Source organism: Lithobates pipiens, unplaced genomic scaffold, assembly GCF_037356315.1.
Source record: "Lithobates pipiens isolate NorthernLeopardFrog02 unplaced genomic scaffold, aLitPip1_a1.2 Scaffold_8, whole genome shotgun sequence".
In the NCBI taxonomy this organism is placed as follows: Eukaryota; Metazoa; Chordata; class Amphibia; order Anura; family Ranidae; genus Lithobates; species Lithobates pipiens.
The window spans coordinates 493,841,545-493,865,591 of NW_027507903.1; the positions used below are offsets into that span (position 1 = coordinate 493,841,545).

The 24,047-nt window shown below is 45.9% G+C and overlaps 1 protein-coding gene across 1 annotated transcript in view; it reads right to left on the reverse strand.

The window, feature by feature from the left end:
- Positions 1-10,150: 10,150 nt before the first annotated feature.
- Positions 10,151-24,047, reverse strand: part of LOC143960479 (aldo-keto reductase family 1 member C1-like) — a 44,487-nt gene continuing 30,590 nt past the window's right edge. Inside the window, exons 6-9 of the mRNA XM_077469126.1 lie at positions 17,110-17,219; positions 15,834-15,999; positions 13,847-13,929; positions 10,151-10,425 (exon numbers count right to left, since the gene is read on the reverse strand). Coding sequence (XP_077325252.1) covers positions 10,386-10,425; positions 13,847-13,929; positions 15,834-15,999; positions 17,110-17,219 — 399 coding nt within the window. The 3' untranslated portion in view covers positions 10,151-10,385. The remainder of the gene's footprint in view (positions 10,426-13,846; positions 13,930-15,833; positions 16,000-17,109; positions 17,220-24,047) is intronic.

Consider the following 24,047-nt stretch of genomic DNA (forward strand, 5'->3'; position numbering starts at 1 on the left):
GCCTGTCCTCAGCCTACCACCCGCAGACCAACGGTCAGACCGAGAGGACGAATCAGACACTGGAGCAGTATCTTCGCTGTTTCTCGTCCTTCTCCCAAGACGACTGGGTCTCTTTTCTACCTATGGCTGAGTTCGCTTACAACAACACAGTCCACTCGGCCACCAAGCAGTCCCCTTTTTATGCGAACTTTGGCTTCCATCCATTGTTCTTGTCCGGCAGTCTCCCCGAGTGTTCGGTACCAGCGGTACAAGAGAGTCTTAACTTCTTTGAAGCGAATAACAAACTCCTACAAGAAACCCTGACCAAGTCACAGGAGCACAACAAAGAAGTCTTCGACAGAAGGAGAAGGGGGGAGCTGGATCTCAAGGTTGGGGACCAGGTCTGGTTGTCCACCTTGAACCTTAGACTATCTTGCCCCTCCAAAAAGTTGGGCCCGAAATTCGTGGGTCCCTTCCCGATCATGAGGAAACTGAACGACGTGGCCTTTGAACTCAAACTTCCTGAATCCTTCCGAATCCATCCAGTCTTCCATGTGTCACTTCTCAAACCCGCAGTCCCGGATCCCTTCGCTGACAGAATCACCAGTCCTCCGGAACCCGTGATGGTCAATGGGGAAATTGAATTTGAAATTGAAGCCATGCTGGACTGCAGGAAGAGACAGAACCAGACTCAATTTTTGGTCAAGTGGAAGGGGTACGGACCTGAGGAGAACTCCTGGGAGCCTGAATCTAACATCCACGCTAAGAGACTCATCCATGCCTTCAAGAATTCCCACCCGAGTAAGATGGCTCAGTTGGGCATCCAGAGGCTGCCCCTTGGGAGGGGGCAATGTCACGATCGTCCTGGCATTCCGGTCGTACACGGGAGACTTACCCGCAGAAGCCTGGCGTTGAGAACCCGTCGTTTCCCCTTGACGCGCGCTAAAGCGAACGAACGCACCCGCGTCGACATGAACGAGCGCACGCGTGCACGCGGGGTCACGAACGGACGCACGTCCACTCGCGGGGGAACGCTTACCCGTCGTGCGACCGTTTTGGCGCCCTAAGGACTTCTTAAGGCCCTTGCTCCATCCCATTCTTGCTGTCCAGTCTACAGCGTGTTCTGTGATCCTGCTATTCCATACCTGTACCCGTTACCTTGGTTCCTGATACCCGGCTAGTTCTTGACCTTGATCCGTTGCTGCCTGCCTACGACTTCTGCTTGTCTGACCACGTCTCTGCCTCATCCTCTTGTACCACGCTGACTGTTTCCTGCTGACCCGGCCTGCACCCAACTCTGCTGTTCCTGCCTACCCGTTGGATTTCCTGTGACTGACACCCTTGCTGACGTCCATCTGCCTGCCAGTCTACCCACTTGTGCCTGCCTACACCAGCCAAGTACCACCAGCCCTTCCTACTCGCTGTCGGTATCCTGCTGCTTATCTGGACCGGTCTCCATCTGCCAGGCACTTGTGCCCTCTGAACTTTTGAATTCCTGTCACCATCTCCAGGGGTTCATTAGCCAGGGTATACGAGGGGCCGCTCCCTGCATTCCGGGCCTGTCCATTAGGTACCTGACAGTGCTCCTGAAAAACGGCCGTTTTTAAAACTTTTTTTTTACATTGATACATGTCCCCTGGGGCAGGACCCAGGTCCCCAAACACTTTTTAGGACAGTAACTTGCATATTAGCCTTTAAAATTAGCACTTTAGATTTTGAACATTCGAGTCCCATATACTTTAATAGGGTTCTAAAGTTCACACGAAATTTAGGTCTGTTTGCAGGTTCTGGTGCGAAGCGAACAGGTGGGTGTTCGGCTCATCCTTACCCACAATGTGTGGCTTGTTATAACATGTATTGTATAAAACGAAATAAAAAAATTATAAAATATATATATATATATATATATATATATATATATATATATATATATATATATATATATATATATATACACAGGGGCTCGCACAAGTTAAAAATCAGAACATGTATACTGTTTGCCAAACCACACCTTTCAAATCATTATCTCATTGAAACAGCAATTAACCACTTCAGCTCCGGACCAATAAACACCTTAAGGACCAGAGGTCTTTTTGCAATTTCGCACTGCGCTGCTTTAACTGGTAATTGCGCGGTCATGCAATATTGCACCCAAACGAAATTTGCGTCCTTTTCTTCCCACAAATAGAGCTTTCTTTTGATGGTATTTGATTGCCTCTGCGATTTTTTTTTTTTGCGATATAAATGGAAAAAGAGCGAAAATTTTGAAAAAAAAAGATATTTTCTTCTTTTTGTTATAAGAAAAATCGAATAAACTAAATTTTAGTCATACATTGAGGGCAAAATTTATTCAGCCACATGTCTTTAGTAAAATGTCAATAAGCGTATATTTTTTGGTTTGCGCAAAAGTTATAGCGTCTACAAACTAGAGTACCGTATATACTCGAGTATAAGCCGAGATTTTCAGCCTCTTTTTTGAGGCTGAAAGTGCCCCCCTCGGCTTATACTCGAGTCATCGCTGTCTGCCTGCCCGATCAGCGTGTCGAGCAGACAGACAGCGGCCATTCTATTCTAATTCAAAAGCCGCGCCTCCGGCTCCGCCTTCGCCTGTGATAGGCGGAACACTGAATTTCCCAGCAGCCTGTGTTCCGCCTATCACGGACATCCGCTCATCCTCGTACTACGGACGAGGATGAAAGGATGGCCGTGATAGGCGGAACACAGACTGCTGGGAAATTGTGTTCCGCCTATCACAGACAGGGAGGCGCGGCATTTGAACAGGAAAATGGGCGCCGACGAAGAGCGGTGATCCTGGGACGGGACCGGACGGAGGCTCGGCTCGGCTCGGCTCGGGACGGGACGGGACCAGACGGAGTCTCGGGACGGGACCGGACCGGACCGGACGGAGGCTCGGCTCGGGACGGGACGGGACCGGACGGAGGCTCGGGACCGGACGGAGGCTGGGGACACAGGTAGGCTGGACACACAAGGCCACACACACACACACACACACACACACACACACACACACACACACACACACACACACACATGGATGGACACACACACAGGGATGGATGGATGGATGGATGGATGGACGGACACACACACAGGGATGGATGGATGGATGGACACACACACACACACAGGGATGGATGGATGGATGGATGGACACACACACACACAGGGATGGATGGATGGATGGATGGACACACACACACACAGGGATGGATGGATGGATGGATGGACACACACACACACAGGGATGGATGGATGGATGGACACACACACAGGGATGGACAGGCATATCTCACCCTCGGCTTATACACGAGTCAATAGGTTTCCCAGTTTTTTGGGGGTAAATTGGGGGCCTCGGCTTATACTCGGGTCGGCCTATACTCGAGTATATACGGTACATTTTCTGGAATTTACACAGCTTTTAATTTATGACTGCCGATCTCATTTCTTGAGGTGCTAAAATGGCAGGGCAGTACAAATCCCCCCCAAATGACCCCATTTTGGAAAGTAGACACCCCAAGGAAATTGCTGATGGGTATGTTGAGCCCATTGAATATTTTTTTTTTTGTCCTAAGGGATTGAATAATGACAAAAAAAAATAAAAATTTTTTTACAAAAAGTTGTCACTAAATGATATATTGCTCACACATGCCATGGTTATATGTGGAATTGCACCCCAAAATATATTCCGCTACTTCTCCCGAGTATGGGGATACCACATGTGTGGGACTTTTTGGGAGTCTAGTCGCGCACGGCACCCCGAAAACCAATCACCACCTTCAGGATTTCTAAGGGTGCAAATTTTTGATTTAACTCCTCACTACCTATCACAGTTTCGAAGGCCATAAAATGCCAAAATAGCACAAAACCCCCCAAAATGACCCCATTTTGGAAAGTAGACACCCTAAGCTATTTACTGAGAGGCATGTTGAGTCCATGGAATATTTTATATTTTGCCACAAGTTGCGGGAATATTACAAACTTTTTTTTTTTTGCACCAAGTTGTCACTAAATGATATATTGCTCACACATGCTATGGGCATATGTGAAATGACACCCCAAAATACATTCTGCTGCTTCTCCTGAGTACGGGGATACCACATGTGTGGGACTTTTTGGGAGTCTAGTCGCGCACGGCACCCCGAAAACCAATCACCACCTTCAGGATTTCTAAGGGTGCAAATTTTTGATTTAACTCCTCACTACCTATCACAGTTTCGAAGGCCATAAAATGCCAAAATAGCACAAAACCCCCCCAAATGACCCCATTTTGGAAAGTAGACACCCCAAGCTATTTACTGAGAGGCATGTTGAGTCCATGGAATATTTTATATTTTGCCAAAAGTTGCGGGAATATTACAAACTTTTTTTTTTTTGCACAAAGTTGTCACTAAATGATATATTGCTCACACATGCTATGGGCAGAAGTCAAATTACACCCCAAAATAAATTCTGCTGCTTCTCCCGAGTACGGGGATACCACATGTGGGGGACTTTTTGGGAGCCTAGCCACGTACGGGACCCCGAAAACCAAGCACTGCCTTCCGGATTTGAATATAAAATGCTACCAAAAAACCTGTTAGCGATAGCAGGGATCAGGCCTGACTCTGCGATCGCTGCAGTTATGTGTTTAGTGTTTTGTAAGTGACAGTGATCGATCGATACTGCACTTGGGTGGGCTGGGCAGAGGGGCAAAACGCAGGTGCCAGCAGGTATCTGGGCTGATCCCACTAACAATGCGTTTTTTTGGAACCCTAAACTGCTGGGGACGCTAGTATAGATCTGATCAGATCAGATATTGATCTTTTCAGATTCTATACCACTACGGGAGGTGTATGCTTTGCGTGTGGGTGTTAGCGGTACTGGCACTAACCTAGCGCTGCCTGGGGCGACGCAGACCCTGACCCTAAAACCTAATTGATATCACCCGCCGGGTGATCAGGGGGTTAAACCTTTATTGGGTAATAAATGGTGGGTGCCCTGATGCTATAAAAAACAAACTAACCAGAGTCACCCGTAACACTTATACGGTGATCAGTGGTGAAAGGGTTAACTAGGGGCAATCAGGGGGTTCAAATTTTTATTAGGTAGTATATGGGGGTCCCTGGCGCTATATAAAAACCTGACGGGGAACCTAAATAACTAACTGGCTAACCAGCGTCACCAGTGACACTTATACTGTGATCGCTGGTGAAAGGGGGTGAAAGGGTTAACTAGCAGCAATCAGGGGGTTAAAACCATTATTGGGTAGTATATCGGGGTACCTAGCGCTATAAAACCCTGGCGGTGAACCTAAAAAAATAACTAGCTACCTAGCGACACTAGCGACACTGATGCAGCGTTCAGAAAAATTATCGCTTATGCCCCGTACACACGAGCGGACTTTTCAACATCCAAAGTCCGAAGGACCGAGTCCGTCAGACTATCCGATCGTGTGTGGGCTGCAACGGACTTTTGATTCGCCAAAGTCTGACGGACTTTAGAAATGAAGCATGCTTCAAATTTTCCCGACGGAACTCCGCCGGACCCGGTCCCCTTCGAAAACTCCGCTCGTGTGTATGCTACTCCGACGGACTAAAACCGACGCTAGGGCAGCTATTGGCTACTGGCTATGAACTTCCTTATTCGAGTCCAGTCGTACGTCATCACGTTCGAATCCGTCTGAGTTTAGTGTGATTGTGTGTGGCCAAGTCCGTTCGGCCGAAAAGTCTGTCAGAACTCCGTCGGAATTCCAGCAGAACTCCGACGGAACTCCTTTGGAAGTCTGTCGGACTTAAGTCCGCTCGTGTGTACGGGGCATTAGTGACACTGGCAAAAGGGGGTGAAAGGGTTAACTAGCGGCAATCAGGGGGTTAAAACCATTATTGGGTAGTATATCGGGGTACCTAGCGATATAAAAACCTGGCGGTGAACCTAAAAAAATAACTAGCTACCTAGCGACACATGCAGCGATCAGAAAAATGATCGCTTAGTGACACTGGCAAAAGGGGGTGAAAGGGTTAACTCTAGGGGCAATCAGGGGGTTAAATCTTTATTGGGGGGTGATAGGGGGCTACCCTGGACCTAACACTAACTGTCCTGACAGTTTTTACTGTCACAACTGACACTGAATGCATTGATCAGTAAAGAAATGATCAATGCAATCAGTGACACTGTGACTGGGGGGGGGGGGCGGGGGGGATCGGGGGGCGAGGATTGGGGGGGGGGGGGTTTGTGTGCCTGTGTGTACCTACATGTCAGTGTAGTGTTGGTGCACACTTACTATTAGTCTTCTCCTCGTAGTCCGGTCAAAAAGACCGCCCCGAGGAGAATGACATCACTTCCTCCTTCCTGTGTAAACAATACACAGGGGAGGAAGCTTCTCATTGGCCAGGAGCGATCCAGAGGGGGTGGCCGAAAACCAACGGCCATCCCCTCATCACGGAGCGCTCCTGGAGGGAACCGGACCGCCGTAACCAGCGGGAGGGGGTCCGATCGGACCCCCCACCCGCTGGAAGGCAATCACGTAAATCTACGTGATTGTGCCTGCCTGTGCCATTGTGTTGACGTACAATGGCAATACGGCGGTCCTGAAGTGGTTAACAGACATCCAAAACAGAAGGTGAAGTGTAGCACTTGCCAATGCAAACATGGAAAATACTTTCCAGCAATGGATGTTGTTTGTACAAATTATTTAAATCCGCCTGCAAAATGCAGCTGCAGTGTCGCTTTGCCGGTGGTATAGCAGTGCTGCCCCATTGTTTTCAATGGGCAGGGGCGCGTTAGGAGCAGTGAGTTCACCGCTCCTCATGCGTGCCAAATAAGCTGCTGGCAAAAAAATTTCTGACGCCCTGCCAGTACACCACTCCAGTGTGAAAGTGAGTAAATGGAGTAGCTCAGGCATGTCCAAAGTCCGGCCCGCGTGCCAATTGCGGCCCGCGGTCCGGTTTTGAATGGCCCGCCTGGTCTTTCTCAATTTAGTGTGCCGTGGGATCAGGGCTGTCAGATGAGCCTGATCCCAGGCACTGTGAGAAGCTCAGTGAGCTTCAAAAGTGAAAGTAAAGTGCAGAGGAGTGTGGTGTGCTCTCTGCTTCCCCCTACAGTGCAGTACCCGGCTGAATTAGGATGCTACAAAGGTACTGTACTATGCTAAAAGCTAAATTGGTGTTAAAAAGGCTTTATTCATGTGTGTGTATGAATGTATGTCTGTATGTGTGTGTGCACATGTGTCTGTATGTGTGTCTGTGTGTGTGCACTTGTGTCTGTATGTGTGTGTGTACACTTGTGTCTGTATGTGTGTGTGTGCACATGTGCCTGTATGTGTGTGTGTGCACATGTGCCTGTATGTGTGTGTGTGCACATGTGCCTGTATATGTGTGTGTGCACATGTGTCTGTATATGTGTGTGTGCACATGTGCCTGTATATGTGTGTGTGCACATGTGCCTGTATATGTGTGTGTGCACATGTGTGTGTGTGTGCACATGTGTGTGTGTGTGTGTGTGCACATGTGTCTGTATGTGTGTCTGTGTGTGTGCGTGTGCACATGTGTCTGTGTGTGTGCGTGTGCACATGTGTCTGTATGTGTCTGTGTGTGTGTGTGCACATGTGTCTGTATGTGTGTCTGTGTGTGTGTGTGTGTGCATGTATGTGTATGCATATGTCTGTGTGCATGTATGTGTATGCGTGTGTCTGTATGTATGACTGTATGTGTGTGTGCACATGTGCCTGTATATGTGTGTGTGCACATGTGCCTGTATGTGTGTGTGCACATGTGCCTGTATGTGTGTGTGCACATGTGCCTGTATGTGTGTGTGCACATGTGTCTGTATGTGTGTGTGTGCACATGTGTCTGTATGTGTGTGTGTGTGTGCACATGTGTCTGTATGTGTGTGTGTGTGTGTGCACATGTGCCTGTATGTGTGTGTGTGTGTGTGCACATGTGTGTGTGTGTGTGTGCACATGTGTCTGTATGTGTATCTGTGTGTGTGCGTGTGCACATGTGTCTGTATGTGTCTGTGTGTGTGTATGTGTGTCTGTGTGTGTGCGTGTGCACATGTGTATGTATGTCTGTGTGTGTGCATGTATGTGTATGCATATGTCTGTGTGCATGTATGTGTATGCGTGTGTCTGTATGTATGTCTGTATGTGTGTGTGCACATGTCTGTATGTGTGCGCATGTATGTCTATATCTCTGTGTGCACGTGTCTGTATGTGTGTGTGTGTGTGCGTGCGCGCGCATGTGTCTGTATGTATGTATGTATGTGTATGCATGTGTCTGTATGTTTGTGTGTGTGCACATGTGTCTGTATGTGTGTGCATGTATGTCTGTATGTATGTGTGTGCGGCGTGCATTTATCTGCAAGTGTGTCTGCATGTGTGTACATGTGTCTGTTACTTTTAATCCGGACCCCCCCCCCCATTCTTGTACCATCAAAAATGCTTTTGTAGGGCTTGTGTGTGATATTAGCCAGTACTGCTGCTCCTCTGAAAAGCAATCCATACACAGATCTCTTTTCAGAGGCATTTGAATGGTGGTAAAGAGGCATTATTTTGCCTCCTCACCACCTGTTTTAAGCCCGTAAATTCAGCATCACTATACCGCAACTGTGTGTACTTGAAGTGAAGGCCCATTCACCCTGGGTATACCTCCAGCTGCAGCCACAGCAGGTGTACACCCCCAGCTACTCCCTCTGCAGCTAAAGGGGGAGAAGTTGGGGGTGGTAAAAACAGCTTAACCATGTGGTTTTACTGCCCCTCCAACCTGACATGTGAACAAGCCCTTGGTTCACATCTGTGTGGCTGCGTACTGTGTGCAGGGCAGCCCATTAATTTCAAGGGACTTCCCTACTCACAAAAATGCAGGGAAAGAAGCCCCCAAGCTTTTTTTTTTTTTTTTTTTAAATTGCACTGCACCAAAAGCACCCTACATTTTCCAATGTGTGGGGTACCATTAAAAAAGAACGGTACCCCCTAAAGTGCAGAGAATTCGTCTGTGTGTTGGGAACGAGCGCGACAAAGGCAAGAGAATTCTTGTTGGGCCGTGTATTAGAGCTCGGATGGACAAACTTAGACCGAATTTTCAATGGTTCAAAGAATGTCAGGCAAAATGGTCGGCCCTCGTGCATGTTCACTTCATCAAATCTGGCGCTCTTTGAAAAAAGTTTGGACACCCCTGGAGTAGCTGTTTCAGGGTGCTTTCCAGGTGCTATTTTTAACGATGTAGCGCCTGCAAAGTGCCTCAGTGTGAAAGGGGTCTTAAGTTCTGGATAGAGTAGGGAATGTTTAGAACTCAATTCTTTTCTGTTGAAGTCCTGCTTGGGAGGTTCCCCTGCAACTCCTGTCCCACAGACACAACAGGCAATGAAAGGAAGCCTCTCAAATGTGAGGGGGGCAACAGGCCTCCCCATTGAAGATTCCCCCTCTATTCCTGATACACTGATAGCTTTAAACATTTCCTATAATATTTTGTTGCAATGGTAAGTAGGACAAAAAGGGTGAATCTCTGTGTAAATTACAGACAACAATAAAAACTTGACAAGGATTCTTTCCACGCTAATGTTTCAGCACAATACATTCTCTTACTCCAGTGCCAAGATTGCCCACAATCTTTGCCTGATGTTGACAGCAGTGTACAGACAATGCATTATAACCTTTGTTCTTCTACATAAGTCAATAGCTTACATAAGGCTCGGTTCACACAGGGGCAACACGACTTTTGGAGGCGACTTGGACACGACTTGGACACGACTTACAACACTACTTTAAGTCGCCCCAGGCCAGGGGACTTGCCGTGGCCAATCAGAGAATGAGCTCTCAGGAGGGAACTCCTTTTGAGAGCTGATAATTCTCTGAGAGTCGCCTCCGTATAGACGGAGATCCGACTTGGAGGCGACCTCCATTGAAAGCAATGGGTACCAGTCGCCTACAAGTCGGATTGAAGTAGTACAGGAACCTTTTCTGAAGTCGGAGCGACTTCAGTAGTGTGCATTAAGACAGCTCTCATTCACTTACATTGATTTCTACATGTTGTGAGACCTGAGGTGACTTGGGGCGACTTGAAGTCGGATCTGAGTCGCCCCTGTGTGAACCGGCACTAAGGATAACACAAAGAGAATATCATAAGACACTTCAGTGATAAAACTGTCACAGAACAAAGGGACTCAGACCTAAGAATCTCTGGCAAGCAAAAGCTTTATTTCAATGCTAAAACTCCAATACTTGAAAAGCCCAAATGTATGACAATTCAAGTCTCTCATGAATCATCTCATTATAACCATCAGTCTGCGCAGTGTGACATCACAGCACTTTGTGTCATCATTGTCTTGCACTGAAAAGACAGACGCATCCAACCACTGTCAGATAATGGCTCCGGACATTGTGGTGTCAGGCTGGAAAACTCAATGCTTTATTACTCATCATCATAGGGGTATTTTGGAGATTCCTTCCAGCTAAATGAAAATAGGAAGAGATACATTAATCAATGATGTCCTCGTCTGCAAAATATTATCAAATCTCCAGAAAGTAAAAATAAATCTGCTTTTCATTAATATTCAGGTATACAACAGGGCAGCAACACTTGAAACTGTTATTTTAATTTGGTGGAAGAATCGCCCATCGACTTCTTATAACTAAACATTTTAAATGAACTCCAGGAATTATCTCATTTTTAAACGTACAAGGGGGCAGTTGGTTTACATGTAATCAATACCAGAACAAAGTTACTCAGTGCCCAGGGCAAAATGGCCAAACTTGTGCCATTCCCACACTTCACCCAGTTTATTAAGCATGATTGCCATGCTTTGTATGCTGTGTTATATGGCACATGCCCGTTATTGCTCTAGTCTATGTTAAATAGTAATGACAGCTCTGAGCACTGTATAATCAGGCTTGCCTGATTGTCTTTAGCAGCTAGGCTCCCACTCCCAGCTGCCACCATGCTTGCCTAAGCATCACAAATCTGGATCTGCCAATTGGTTTTTAAGTGGAACAAGAACTTTACAGTGATGTTATGGGAAAGGGGAATTGGTACGATTGTGAAAGACTTCACACCCCTAGGCACTCCAAAGGGAACAATAATGTAGCGTGCATAGGACAACACTGCACTAACCTTCCATATGTGATTTATGCACAAAGTATAGACAAAGAGTTAAAGATTCTTCTGAACCTAAATTAAAGAAGTACTTCAATAACATTGTTTGGGACTACATAGCAATCAGCAATTGTTAACACTTTGTTTATAAGTATGCAATCACAATATAGCCTACAGAGTGCAATGGTCAGGCATATTTAACCCAGTGTACAGGGTGCAGGGCTCAGAAATATGTAATGTACACTCCATTATATGGTACTCAGAGCAGCCATTACTATTTAACATACAGCAGTAAGGGGGATGTGACATATAACACAGCATACAGAGCATGGCAATCAGGAGTATGTAATACATACAGTACGTGACAAAATCCTAACTGCTACATTACATACTCTTGCCCACTGATCTCTGCATGCTGTGCTGTCCCTTCCCACCAACTATAAATCTTCCCCAGTAAAAATTGTTTCCCCTTAAGAAAGCAACACCCATCATTCACCTCTGCACCACCTGTCCATAGCTCAGGGGTTGACAAATTTGCTTGGACTCTAGGAGCCAGCTTAAAAAGTTAGGAGCCAGGTCCGTGACGGCGATCCGGACCTGTCCCTGGCCTGACATGGAGACGAGTGAGGGGAAGATAGCAGCGCCGTCGCCCCCCCCCCCCTGTCTCCAAGTCATTGCCCATAGCTCTTAGAGGGACATTTTATTTATTTTTTTCAAATGACAATTTTTTTTTCAATTGCATTTTAGTGTAAATATGAGATCCGAGGTCTCTCTGACCCCAGATCTCATATATTTAAGAGGACCTGTCATGCTTTTTCTATTACAAGGGATTTTTACATTCCTTGTAATAAGAATAAAAGTGACACAACATTTTTTTTTAAAGAACAGTGGAAAAAAAAAAGAAAAGTTAAAATAAGAAGAAAAAATAATAATTTTTAAACGCGCCCTGTCCTGCCCGCATATAAAATCGGTGTTCGAACCACACATAGGAGGTAGCGCCGTGATCGGTAGAGCGAGAGCAATCATTCTAGCCCCAGACCTCCTCTGTAACTCAAAACGTGCAACCTGTAGAATTTTTTTAAATGTCGCCTATGGAGATTTTAAAGGGTAAAAGTTTGTCGCCATTCCATGAGCGGGTGCAATTTTGAAGCGTGACATGTTGGGTATCAATTTACTCGGCGTAACATTATCTTTCACAATATAAAAAATAATTGGGCTAACTTTACTGTTGTCTTATTTTTTTATTAACTAAATTATTTTTCCCAACAAAAGTGCGCTTGTAAGTCCGCTGCACAAATACGGTGTGATAGACAGTATTGCAACAACCACCATTTTGTTCTCTAGGGTGTTAGAATAAAAAATATATATAATGTTTAGGGGGTTCTAAATAAAGGGAAGAAAAGGCAGGTAATATAAAACAGGCAGAGGAAGCTTCATTAGCATTGCTGGTTTGTCATACCAACGGCGACCACAAGAGGGCGCCATATTCCATAAGGAATCATAGGACCGCAGAAGGCCTCAAAGCCGCGGCCTAAATTTTCGGCCGCCGGCGGAACGGCCCGACGCGATCACGCTGGGGGGGTCCACAGAGACAGAGCTGTGCTGCCCCAGGAGCGAGGTCGCTATTTCTAGTCGCCAATGCGACCTGGCGCCCGGGTTTTGTCGAGCCCTGCCATAGCTTACCTCTTCAAACCTTCTCCACCGCTCACCTCTGAACCTCCCATCTGCAGCCCACCTTTGCACCTCCCATGCCCACCTCATCTCCGCTCCTCTTATCCACAGATCACCTCTGCATGCAACTGTTCATAACTAACCTTTGCACCCGTCCAAACCCCACCTCTGCACCTCTTCCTAAAACGAAAATCTTAACCTGTTCAAAGCTTACTTCTAAACACCTGTCTAAAAGTTCATCTGTGCACCCCACCGTCCAAAGCTCACCTCTGCAACCAACCTCCCACAACTCACCTCTGCATAACCTTCCAAGCTCACTTTTGCACCCCTATCCAAAGTTCACCACTGCACTCCTTTCCAAAGCTCCCCTCTGTACCCCTGTCCAAACCTCACGTCTAAACCCATATCCAAAGCTCACCTCTGCACACCAGTGTCCACAGCTCAGCTTTTCATCCCCATTCACAACTCACCTCTACACCTCTTGTCCATAACTCATCAGTGCACCTCATCTCTGCATCCCTGGTCATAGCACCTATTCACAGATGGCATCTGCACCCCTAGGCCATATATGCCTATGAATATTAAAAATAACTCTTTTACATTGTTTTGTGTTTTAAGTTTAGAGATCATTTCAAGTTAAAGTGGTATAAAAAAAATTGGATTTTTTTTTAACTCACCTCTAAATGCCTGTTGCTAGGGGGTCCCTCGTAGTCTGCCTCCTTCAGTGCTTGGGCTCCTGACCTTGACGCTTGAAGGGCTCAGCTCTGCCCCGTCCCTCCAGTCAGTCATCTGGGACATGTAACAAGTCCCAGATGACTGAGCGGCCAATCGTGGCGCCGCTTGTGCATGCACAGTGGGTGCCTGGCTGTGAAGCCACAGCCGGGTGCCACAGTTAGAATGCCAGCCTGGCCCGAGCGGAGGGGGAACGAGCTGGGCTTCGTTCCCCCGCATCGCTGGACCCTGGGACAGGTAAGTGTCCGATTTATTAAAAGTCAGCAGCTGCAGTATTTGTAGCTGCTGACTTTTATTTATTTTTTAAATAAATGAAAGGTAAATCCTAGCCAAGAATTCTACAAATTCCACATAAAGCAGATAAGGCTCTTACATACCTATCAATGATCAAGTATCGCATGTTTTTGTTAATGCCATCCAATTTTTGAATGTCTTCGGCACTCAACTGAAAGTCAAACAGCTGCAAGAAAACAAAACACGTATAATTACAAAAAAGATGTGTTAAGATCAAACAGTCGACATAGGGTTGTAGCTGATTTTGAGATTTACCCAGAAAGGCTGGAGACGTGATTTTTAAAGTGGAAGTAAACCCTTCTAGAATTTTCAGTCAAGGAAGCTGCCATTTTGGCCTCTAATGATTCTTCAACTGCCATAATGCTGCACATGTGATCAGTTATGAAACCAGCCATTGGATGTGAAAGTTAGCATTTCCGGCATGCCGGGAATGTAAGTGTTTTTTGAAACTGGGTTTACTCCCGCTTTAACACTTATAGGTCTTATCCCTCCATCTGCCTGCAACTGGACAGTGGAAGGAGAAGACGAATGAGCTCATCTTTCTATCACTCCACTCTCTCCTTTATCAGCGTGTTCCTTGTTAGCACACAAGCACTGAAGCACAACCGATTGGCTATTTGTGCAGCTTTAAAAAGTGTTAGACACTAGCTGGAAGAATTGTAGACAGTGTATATGTGTCACCTAGGTTTCTTACCTACACATGGTGAGTGGCTCTAGCATAGGTGTGTGTAGCCTATTGCATTAGGCTACTTTCACACTGGGGCGTTACGTGCACTGGCGGTAAAGCGGCACTATATTTAGCAGCGCATTACAATAGTTTTTAGGGTTAGAAACGCTACAGCGGCGCTTTGCAGGCGGGTTTGCAGCGTTGCCCCATTGTTTTAAAAGGGAAGGGGCGCTTTAGGAGCAGTAAATACACCTCTCCTACAGCGCTCCAAAGATGCGGCTTGCTTTTTTGACCGCCCTGCAAGCGCACCACTCCAGTGTGAAAGCCCTCGGGGCTTTCACACTGGAGACACAGCAGCGGCTGTTTCAGGGTGCTTTGCAGGCGCTATTTTTAGCACTTTAGAGCCTGCAAGGCGCCTCAGTGTGAAAGCAGCCCTAGGGTGTGTGCCCCAAATATTAATATATATATATATATATATATATATATATATATATATATATATATATATATATATATACATTTATTTTTTTAATTTCAGGTTCTTATGTAGCACCATCAATTTATGCAGTGCTTTACATGCATTGTACATTCCCATCAGTCCCTGCCTTCAAGGAGCTTACAATCTAAGGTCCCTAACTCATGTTCATACAAACACATACTAGGGACAATTTAGATAGGAACCAATTAAGCCTACCAGCATGTCTTTGGATTGTGGGAGGAAACCGGAGTACCCAGAGGAAACACCACTGTGATATTATGTGATATATACAGTGCCTTGCAAAAGTATTTGGCCCCCTTGAACTTTTCAACCTTTTGCCACATTTCAGGCTTCAAACATAAAGATATAAAATTAAATTTTTTTGTGAAGAATCACCAACAAGTGGGACACAATTGTGAAGTGGAACAAAATCTATATTTTATATTTTAAACTTTTTTAGCAAATAAAAAACTGAAAAGTGGTGCGTGCAAAATTATTCGGCCCCAAGAGGGCCGAATAATTTTGCATGCCCCACTTTCATTTTTTTATTAGTTAAAAAAGTTTCAAAAATCCAATAGATTTCGTTCCACTTCACAATTGTGTGCCACTTGTTGGTGATTCTTCACAAAAAATAAAAATTTTATATCTTTATGTTTGAAGCCTGAAATGTGGCAAAAGGTTGAAAAGTTCAAGGGGGCCGAATACTTTCGCAAGGCACTGTATGTGTGTGTGTTTGTATGTGTATATATATATATATATATATATATATATATATATATATATATATATGTGTGTGTAAATATATATATATATATATATATATATATATATAATTTTTTTTTTTTTTTTTTACCGGAGCTGAGCTTTAACCAGGATTTCTTATACAGTCACATTTCTGGATGGTCAATATCTGTGCTTGAATCACCTGGAAATTTTGTTTGATTCTCTCTGCAGTGAAGCTCTTTGCGAGGACAACAATCCCTCTCTGCAGTAGATAACGCATTGCCACCTGCGCTGCAGATCGTCCAACCTTCTTTGCCACTTCATTGAGAATAGGATCTTCCAACACTTGGGGTGAGTTTTGGTCTATCCTTTTAGACAAAAGATAAGATGATTTTTTTCTGCCTAGTGACAAGACACTGATCGTCTGCTCCCTGTAATCGGGTGCAGCGACCAGTGTCGTGTCACTGCTATCCCATCCCCCAGACAGTTAGAAACACTCCTCCAGGACACACTTAACCGCTCCCCGCCCCCTAGTGGTTAACCCCTTCACTGCCAGTGACATTTTTACAGTAATCAGTGCAATTTTATAGCATTGATCGCTGTACTAATGCCATTGGTCCCAAAAATGTGTCAAAATTGTCCAATGTGTCCGCCATAATGTCGCAGTCGCAGAGATAAAAATCTCTGATCGCCACCATTACTAGTAAAAAAAATTATTAATAAAAATGCCATAAAACGATCCCCTATTTTGTAGACGCTATAACTTTTGCGCAAACCAATCAATAAACGCTTATTGCAAATTTTTTTTTATTTTTTTTACCAAAAATATGTAGAAGAATACGTATCAGCCTAAACTGAGGAAAAAAATGTTTTTATATATTTTTGGGGGATATTTATTATAGCAAAAAGTAAAAAATAATGCGTTTTGTTTCAAAATTGTCGCGCTTTTTTTGTTTATAGCGCAAAAAATAAAAACCACTGAGGTTATCAAATACCACGAAAAGTAAGCTCTATTTGTAGTAAAAAAAAGGACGTCAATTTTGTTTGGGGGGCCACGTCGCACGACCGCGTAATTGTCAGTTAAATCGACGCAGTGCCGAATCGCAAAAAGTGCTGTGGTCAGGAAGGGGGGTAAATCCTTCTGGGGCTGAAGTGGTTAAAGTAAAATTAGTGAAGTTATTGAGGGCTAATTAGGTTAAAAGGGCTAATAAAGGGTTAATTTAGCATTTCGTTTTTTTATGTGAAAGTGAAAGATCCATGTTTGTTCACATTTTAGCAAATACATTTTGTAAAAAAGCTGTTTTAGCTGATTATAGCTGAATTAGTTGCTTAGAGCAGCTATGACTCATAGAACGGAACCTTTGCTGTCAAACAGCAAGTACCAGTAGCCGCCTGAGTGGACGTGGACAGAGGATGAAAGGATTTGGGGGGTGTATGAGATGTGCCCTAGGTCCTTAACTAGTTACACTTGCACTTACCAGCCCTCAGCTCTACTGGAGCCCAAGACGCTATACCCAACCAGCACAATGTCTTTGGATTTGCAGAATTCCAGCAGTTTGCTCTGATTAAGGAATATGTGGCACTCCACCTGCAGAGAGAAACATTGTACTGGTTAGGGAGAATGCCACATTAAAAACATATTTTAGAAAATAAGAAAAAAATTGTCAACACATTAAAGCATAGCTAGAACTCCACTCATACTTCACTGCAATGCTATCGATCATCTTCTTTTGGGTATTCAAGCACTAAGCTTTGCAAGGAGACAGTAGTAAGGCTTTATGACATCTTTTGTGCCTTGTAGAAGCATCAGAAACTGTGGTCAAGGTAACTTTTTTGTCAAAGCATTATTTTGAGAATTAAAAAAAAAAAGAAAAGTATGGAAAATATTTTGTTTTTGGGAATCATACTTACCTAGGTGGATGTAGCATTGGTTCGATGCTCCAGCTGTCTCCCGCTGGCTCTAAGACCCCTTTCACACCACACCGCCCATTGCGTCGGCGGTAAAACGCCGCTATTTTTAGCGGCGTTTTACTGCTGGATTTGCGGCGCATTTCAGCCGCTAGCGGGGCGCATTTACCCCCGCTAGCAGCCACGAAAGGGTTAAAACCGCCGGCAATACGCTGCAATAGCGGCGTTTTGCCGGCGGTATTACATCGCTGCCCCATTGATTTCAATGGGGAGCAGCGGTGGAGGAGCGGTAAACACACCGCTCCTTCACCGCTCCAAAGAAGCTGCTGGCAGGACTTTTTTCTGACGTCGTGCCAGCGCACCGCTGTAGTGTGAAAGCCCTCGGGGCTTTCACACTACACACAATGGCGCAGCTTCTTTAGGGCAGATTGCAGGTGCTATTTCGAACCTATAGCGCCTGCAAAACGCCCTGGTGTGAAAGGGGTGTAAGACTGAAAACTGAGTGATCAAACACTGCCAGTCTCTGGGTTCTCAGAGTTCCCTAAGCAGAGAGCCGGTGACTATCAGTCACCAGCTCTCTGCTCTGCCCCCTCTCACTCACTGGAGTGCTGAGCTGTAAAGGGGCGGGAGCGGCTGGCTCAGGCTCTCAACGGCTCGCTGAGAGTCTGAGACGGATGCCGGTCCAGGCATGTGGGCAGATCCTGACATATGGTCATGATCTATCTGAAGCCTTGACCAGCTGTGTGATGGGTGCTTAAGCCCGGTGTCTGTTGAAAATGGGTCACAGGAGTGCAGAACGAGCTATGCTCCTGTGATCCATAGGAGAAGTACAACCAAATTAGCTTTTTTTTTCTGAAAGGATTGCTTTAGAACTGAGCAAGCCACCTAGATGGCGAAACATCATCAACATTATAGAACAGGTCCAGTTAAATGGAACCACTACTTGCTATACCCTGACCTAGATAAATGAGAGCCTTACCCGACATTAGAAATAATTAATTCTAGAGCTGATATAAAAACACTGTTTCCCTTATTTTCTATACAATAGCTTGTTTATTCTCCAATAAATTATTACTCTTTATAGAAGGGGAAAAAATCAAGGAAGAGGTCAAAGGAGTAAGGGAGGCCAAGTGAGGAATCAACAATATGTACCTCAACAAATCCCGACGTATAATAAATTCCAACCATTGTGGGATCATCCAGATTCTAATTATGGTCCACCACCACTCTGTCCCCTTTTTTAGGGAGGGGGAATGGGGTTCAGAGGAGAGGGCGTGGATATCCACCACGCAGAGAGAGACCCCCTATGTATTCCCAAATAGGACCTCAACAAAGAGAACCTCAGTGGAGAGGAGGACCACAATGGGAGGGGGATTATGTACAACAATACCTCCAAAGAAAGAAGAATGTAGAGTGGGGCGAAGGGCACAAAAAAAGGAGGGAATTGGATTAGGGGGTATCTATAATCTAAGTGAGGTAACCCTTACACACAAAGAAACAAATATATTAAACTTGGGTCTTAAATGTGGCATGAAAAAGCCAATTAATAAATTTGATGTATATATCGACATTCATAAATATATAAGCTCAATATCAAAAAATATCTTTTAGGAAGTACTCCGGATGTCACACAGTCTAATATTAACTCTTTTGGAGAAATTAACAGTGGTCTTCGTAACAAATCTTTGTTTAACCCACTTAATGTGGCAAACCATCAGGTGGAGGTTTTTAAGGGTTTGATTTTGCGAGACCTGGATAAATTGATTTCAAAGAAGAACGTGAATTTTAGACATACAGGAGGGCATTGAAACTCTGGAAAAAAAGAAGAACATTATAATAAGACCTGCAAACAAAGGTGGCAGAGTCGACATCTTGTCTAAAGACTTTTATCATCAAATCTCAGAGATAGTGATGGCCGAACGGTTCGCCCGGCGGTCGTTTCGCGGCGAATTTCCGACTTTCGCCGTCCGCGGGTTCGAACGCCTTTTTCCGTCGTTCGCCCCGGCGGACTTACGTGTTTAATGTATACAAGAACTTTAACCTTTCGTGACACGTTTATCATGTGTTACAGGACAACCAATTGAGACATGACAGCTCATGGACACTTGGACATTCCCCCTAACCTATAAATACACCCGATCCGGTGGCCATTTTACATTCTTTCTTCTGTCACTGTAGGGAAAGGATCCTGTGTGGAGTAGGGACAGAGAAAACGCTAGCTATTTGGTACACAAAAGTTCTTTTCAGGACTGGTATAGGTGTTAGGTCAGCAGCCTGAGTTTCTTTTGTCAGTTTAGATAAAGGGACAGAGCGCTGTATGCTGCTATTTTAGGGACAGCTCAGCCAGATTAGTCTTTCTTCATCATCATCATCATCATCATCATTAGCTGTTACTATCAGGTCCACAAAAGAGCTGTTCCAGCTAATCGTTCCAGCCTACTCTTTTTTGCCAATTTGTATAGGGACAGGCAGGAAGCAGTGTGTCAGGCAGTGAGGATAATTTTAAAGACTTGCTGTTACTATTAGTTCCACAAAGGTTCTTTTCAGGACTGGTATCAGTGGTACGGTAATAGGCTTGTACACGTATAATATTCTTTCTTCCAAATATAGAAAGAATATTATACTTGACTGCTGCCCTTCTGCTGCAGTCTGCTAATCATTCACAACTCACTTGTTCCACAAAGCTCTTTATCAGGACTGGTAACTTGGTCTGTCTAGGGTGCTACGGTACATAGGCTTGGGTGCGGTACAGTCTGCTGTTCTGTAAGGACCGCTATCGGTCCACAATACATAGGGTTGCCGTGCACTACTGCTGACCGCTGCCCTATACTGCAGCAGTCCTTCATTGGTATAGGGACTGACGTACAGTCTGCTAATCACTAACACACAACCTGCTTGGTCCACAAAAGTTCTTATAAGGACTGGTAACTTGGTATAGGGTGCTACGGTACATAGGCCTGAGTGCGTTACAGTCTGCTGTTCTGTAAGGACCGCTATCGGTCCACAATACATAGGGTTGCCGTGCACTACTGCTGACCGCTGCCCTATACTGCAGCAGTCCTTCAGCGGTATAGGGACTGACGCACAGTCTGCTAAACACTAACACACAACCTGCTTGGTCCACAAAAGTTTTTATAAGGACTGGTAACTTGGTATAGGGTGCTACGGTACATAGGCCTGAGTGCAGTACAGTCTGCTGTTCTGTAAGGACCGCTATCGGTCCACAATACATAGGGTTGCCGTGCACTACTGCTGACCGCTGCCCTATACTGCAGCAGTCCTTCATTGGTATAGGGACTGACGTACAGTCTGCTAATCACTAACACACAACCTGCTTGGTCCACAAAAGTTCTTATAAGGACTGGTAACTTGGTATAGGGTGCTACGGTACATAGGCCTGAGTGCGTTACAGTCTGCTGTTCTGTAAGGACCGCTATCGGTCCACAATACATAGGGTTGCCGTGCACTACTGCTGACCGCTGCCCTATACTGCAGCAGTCCTTCATTGGTATAGGGACTGACGTACAGTCTGCTAATCACTAACACACAACCTGCTTGTTCCACAAAAGTTCTTATAAGGACTGGTAACTTGGTATAGGGTGCTACGGTACATAGGCCTGAGTGCGTTACAGTCTGCTGTTCTGTAAGGACCGCTATCGGTCCACAATACATAGGGTTGCCGTGCACTACTGCTGACCGCTGCCCTATACTGCAGCAGTCCTTCATTGGTATAGGGACTGACGTACAGTCTGCTAATCACTAACACACAACCTGCTTGGTCCACAAAAGTTCTTATAAGGACTGGTAACTTGGTATAGGGTGCTACGGTACATAGGCCTGAGTGCGTTACAGTCTGCTGTTCTGTAAGGACCGCTATCGGTCCACAATACATAGGGTTGCCGTGCACTACTGCTGACCGCTGCCCTATACTGCAGCAGTCCTTCAGCGGTATAGGGACTGACGCACAGTCTGCTAAACACTAACACACAACCTGCTTGGTCCACAAAAGTTTTTATAAGGACTGGTAACTTGGTATAGGGTGCTACGGTACATAGGCCTGAGTGCGTTACAGTCTGCTGTTCTGTAAGGACCGCTATCGGTCCACAATACATAGGGTTGCCGTGCACTACTGCTGACCGCTGCCCTATACTGCAGCAGTCCTTCATTGGTATAGGGACTGACGTACAGTCTGCTAATCACTAACACACAACCTGCTTGGTCCACAAAAGTTCTTATAAGGACTGGTAACTTGGTATAGGGTGCTACGGTACATAGGCCTGAGTGCGTTACAGTCTGCTGTTCTGTAAGGACCGCTATCGGTCCACAATACATAGGGTTGCCGTGCACTACTGCTGACCGCTGCCCTATACTGCAGCAGTCCTTCAGCGGTATAGGGACTGACGCACAGTCTGCTAAACACTAACACACAACCTGCTTGGTCCACAAAAGTTTTTATAAGGACTGGTAACTTGGTATAGGGTGCTACGGTACATAGGCCTGAGTGCAGTACAGTCTGCTGTTCTGTAAGGACCGCTATCGGTCCACAATACATAGGGTTGCCGTGCACTACTGCTGACCGCTGCCCTATACTGCAGCAGTCCTTCATTGGTATAGGGACTGACGTACAGTCTGCTAATCACTAACACACAACCTGCTTGTTCCACAAAAGTTCTTATAAGGACTGGTAACTTGGTATAGGGTGCTACGGTACATAGGCTTGAGTGCGGTACAGTCTGCTGTTCTGTAAGGACCGCTATCGGTCCACAATAGATAGGGTTGACGTGCACCACTGCTGACCGCTGCCCTATACTGCAGCAGTCCTTCAGCGGTATAGGGACTGACGCACAGTCTGCTAAACACTAACACACAACCTGCTTGGTCCACAAAAGTTTTTATAAGGACTGGTAACTTGGTATAGGGTGCTACGGTACATAGGCCTGAGTGCGTTACAGTCTGCTGTTCTGTAAGGACCGCTATCGGTCCACAATACATAGGGTTGCCGTGCACTACTGCTGACCGCTGCCCTATACTGCAGCAGTCCTTCATTGGTATAGGGACTGACGTACAGTCTGCTAATCACTAACACACAACCTGCTTGGTCCACAAAAGTTCTTATAAGGACTGGTAACTTGGTATAGGGTGCTACGGTACATAGGCCTGAGTGCGTTACAGTCTGCTGTTCTGTAAGGACCGCTATCGGTCCACAATACATAGGGTTGCCGTGCACTACTGCTGACCGCTGCCCTATACTGCAGCAGTCCTTCAGCGGTATAGGGACTGACGCACAGTCTGCTAAACACTAACACACAACCTGCTTGGTCCACAAAAGTTCTTATAAGGACTGGTAACTTGGTATAGGGTGCTACGGTACATAGGCTTGAGTGCGGTACAGTCTGCTGTTCTGTAAGGACCGCTATCGGTCCACAATAGATAGGGTTGACGTGCACCACTGCTGACCGCTGCCCTATACTGCAGCAGTCCTTCAGCGGTATAGGGACTGACGTACAGTCTGCTAAACACTAATACACAACCTGCTTGGTCCACAAAAGTTCTTATAAGGACTGGTAACTTGGTATAGGGTGCTACGGTACATAGGCTTGAGTGCGGTACAGTCTGCTGTTCTGTAAGGACCGCTATAGGTCCACAATAGATAGGGTTGACGTGCACCACTGCTGACCGCTCACCTATACTGCAGCAGTCCTTCAGCGGTATAGGGACTAAGAGTTTTGTCACAGGGTCATTTAAAAAATGACATGCAGAGGAAGAGGCAGGCCCTTCCGCAGGGGTGGTAGGGGTAGGGCAGGAGCAACAGGCTTGAGCCAAAGTGGGAAGTTGCAGAAGGTGCGTTCAATTACTTTAAAGGATGCACCAGACTTGGTTGAGTGGCTCGCTCAGCCTTACTCTTCTGCACCCTCCTCATCCTCTCGATCTGCACCCTCTTCTTCACTCTCTGCTATGTGCACCCCCAAAGACACTACCACCAACAACACGACCACCACCACCACCACCACATACCTTCCGCTTGAGTCACTGGAATTATTTTCCGATCCATATCAAGAGGACATTTCTGATGCGCAGCCACTCTTGGTATTGGATCAGGAAGAGGAGGTAGCAACAAGCGCTACTCAGCAGTCTGACGCCAGTACCCAGATCAGCCCAAGGAGGAGGTTGGTCCCCGGTGTTGCTGCCTACTCTACTTATAGCGGTGGGGAAGGTGACGTTGATGATGACGTGTCTAGTGATGTCACGTGGGTGCCCACAAGAGAGGAAGAGGAGGGGAGTTCAGAGGGAGATATGGACCAGCAGATAGGGAGGAGAAGCAGCAATGACTTACATTGCACAGCAGGGACAAAGCAGACTGCAAATGTATCAGGAGCGAGTCATCGACCATGTACGGTCACATCTGGCGCTCCCAGGACACCGGCACATGGCTCCGCAGTGTGGGCTTTTTTTAACGTGTCCGCTGCTGACAATAGCGTTGCCATCTGCAATCTTTGCAGTCAACGCG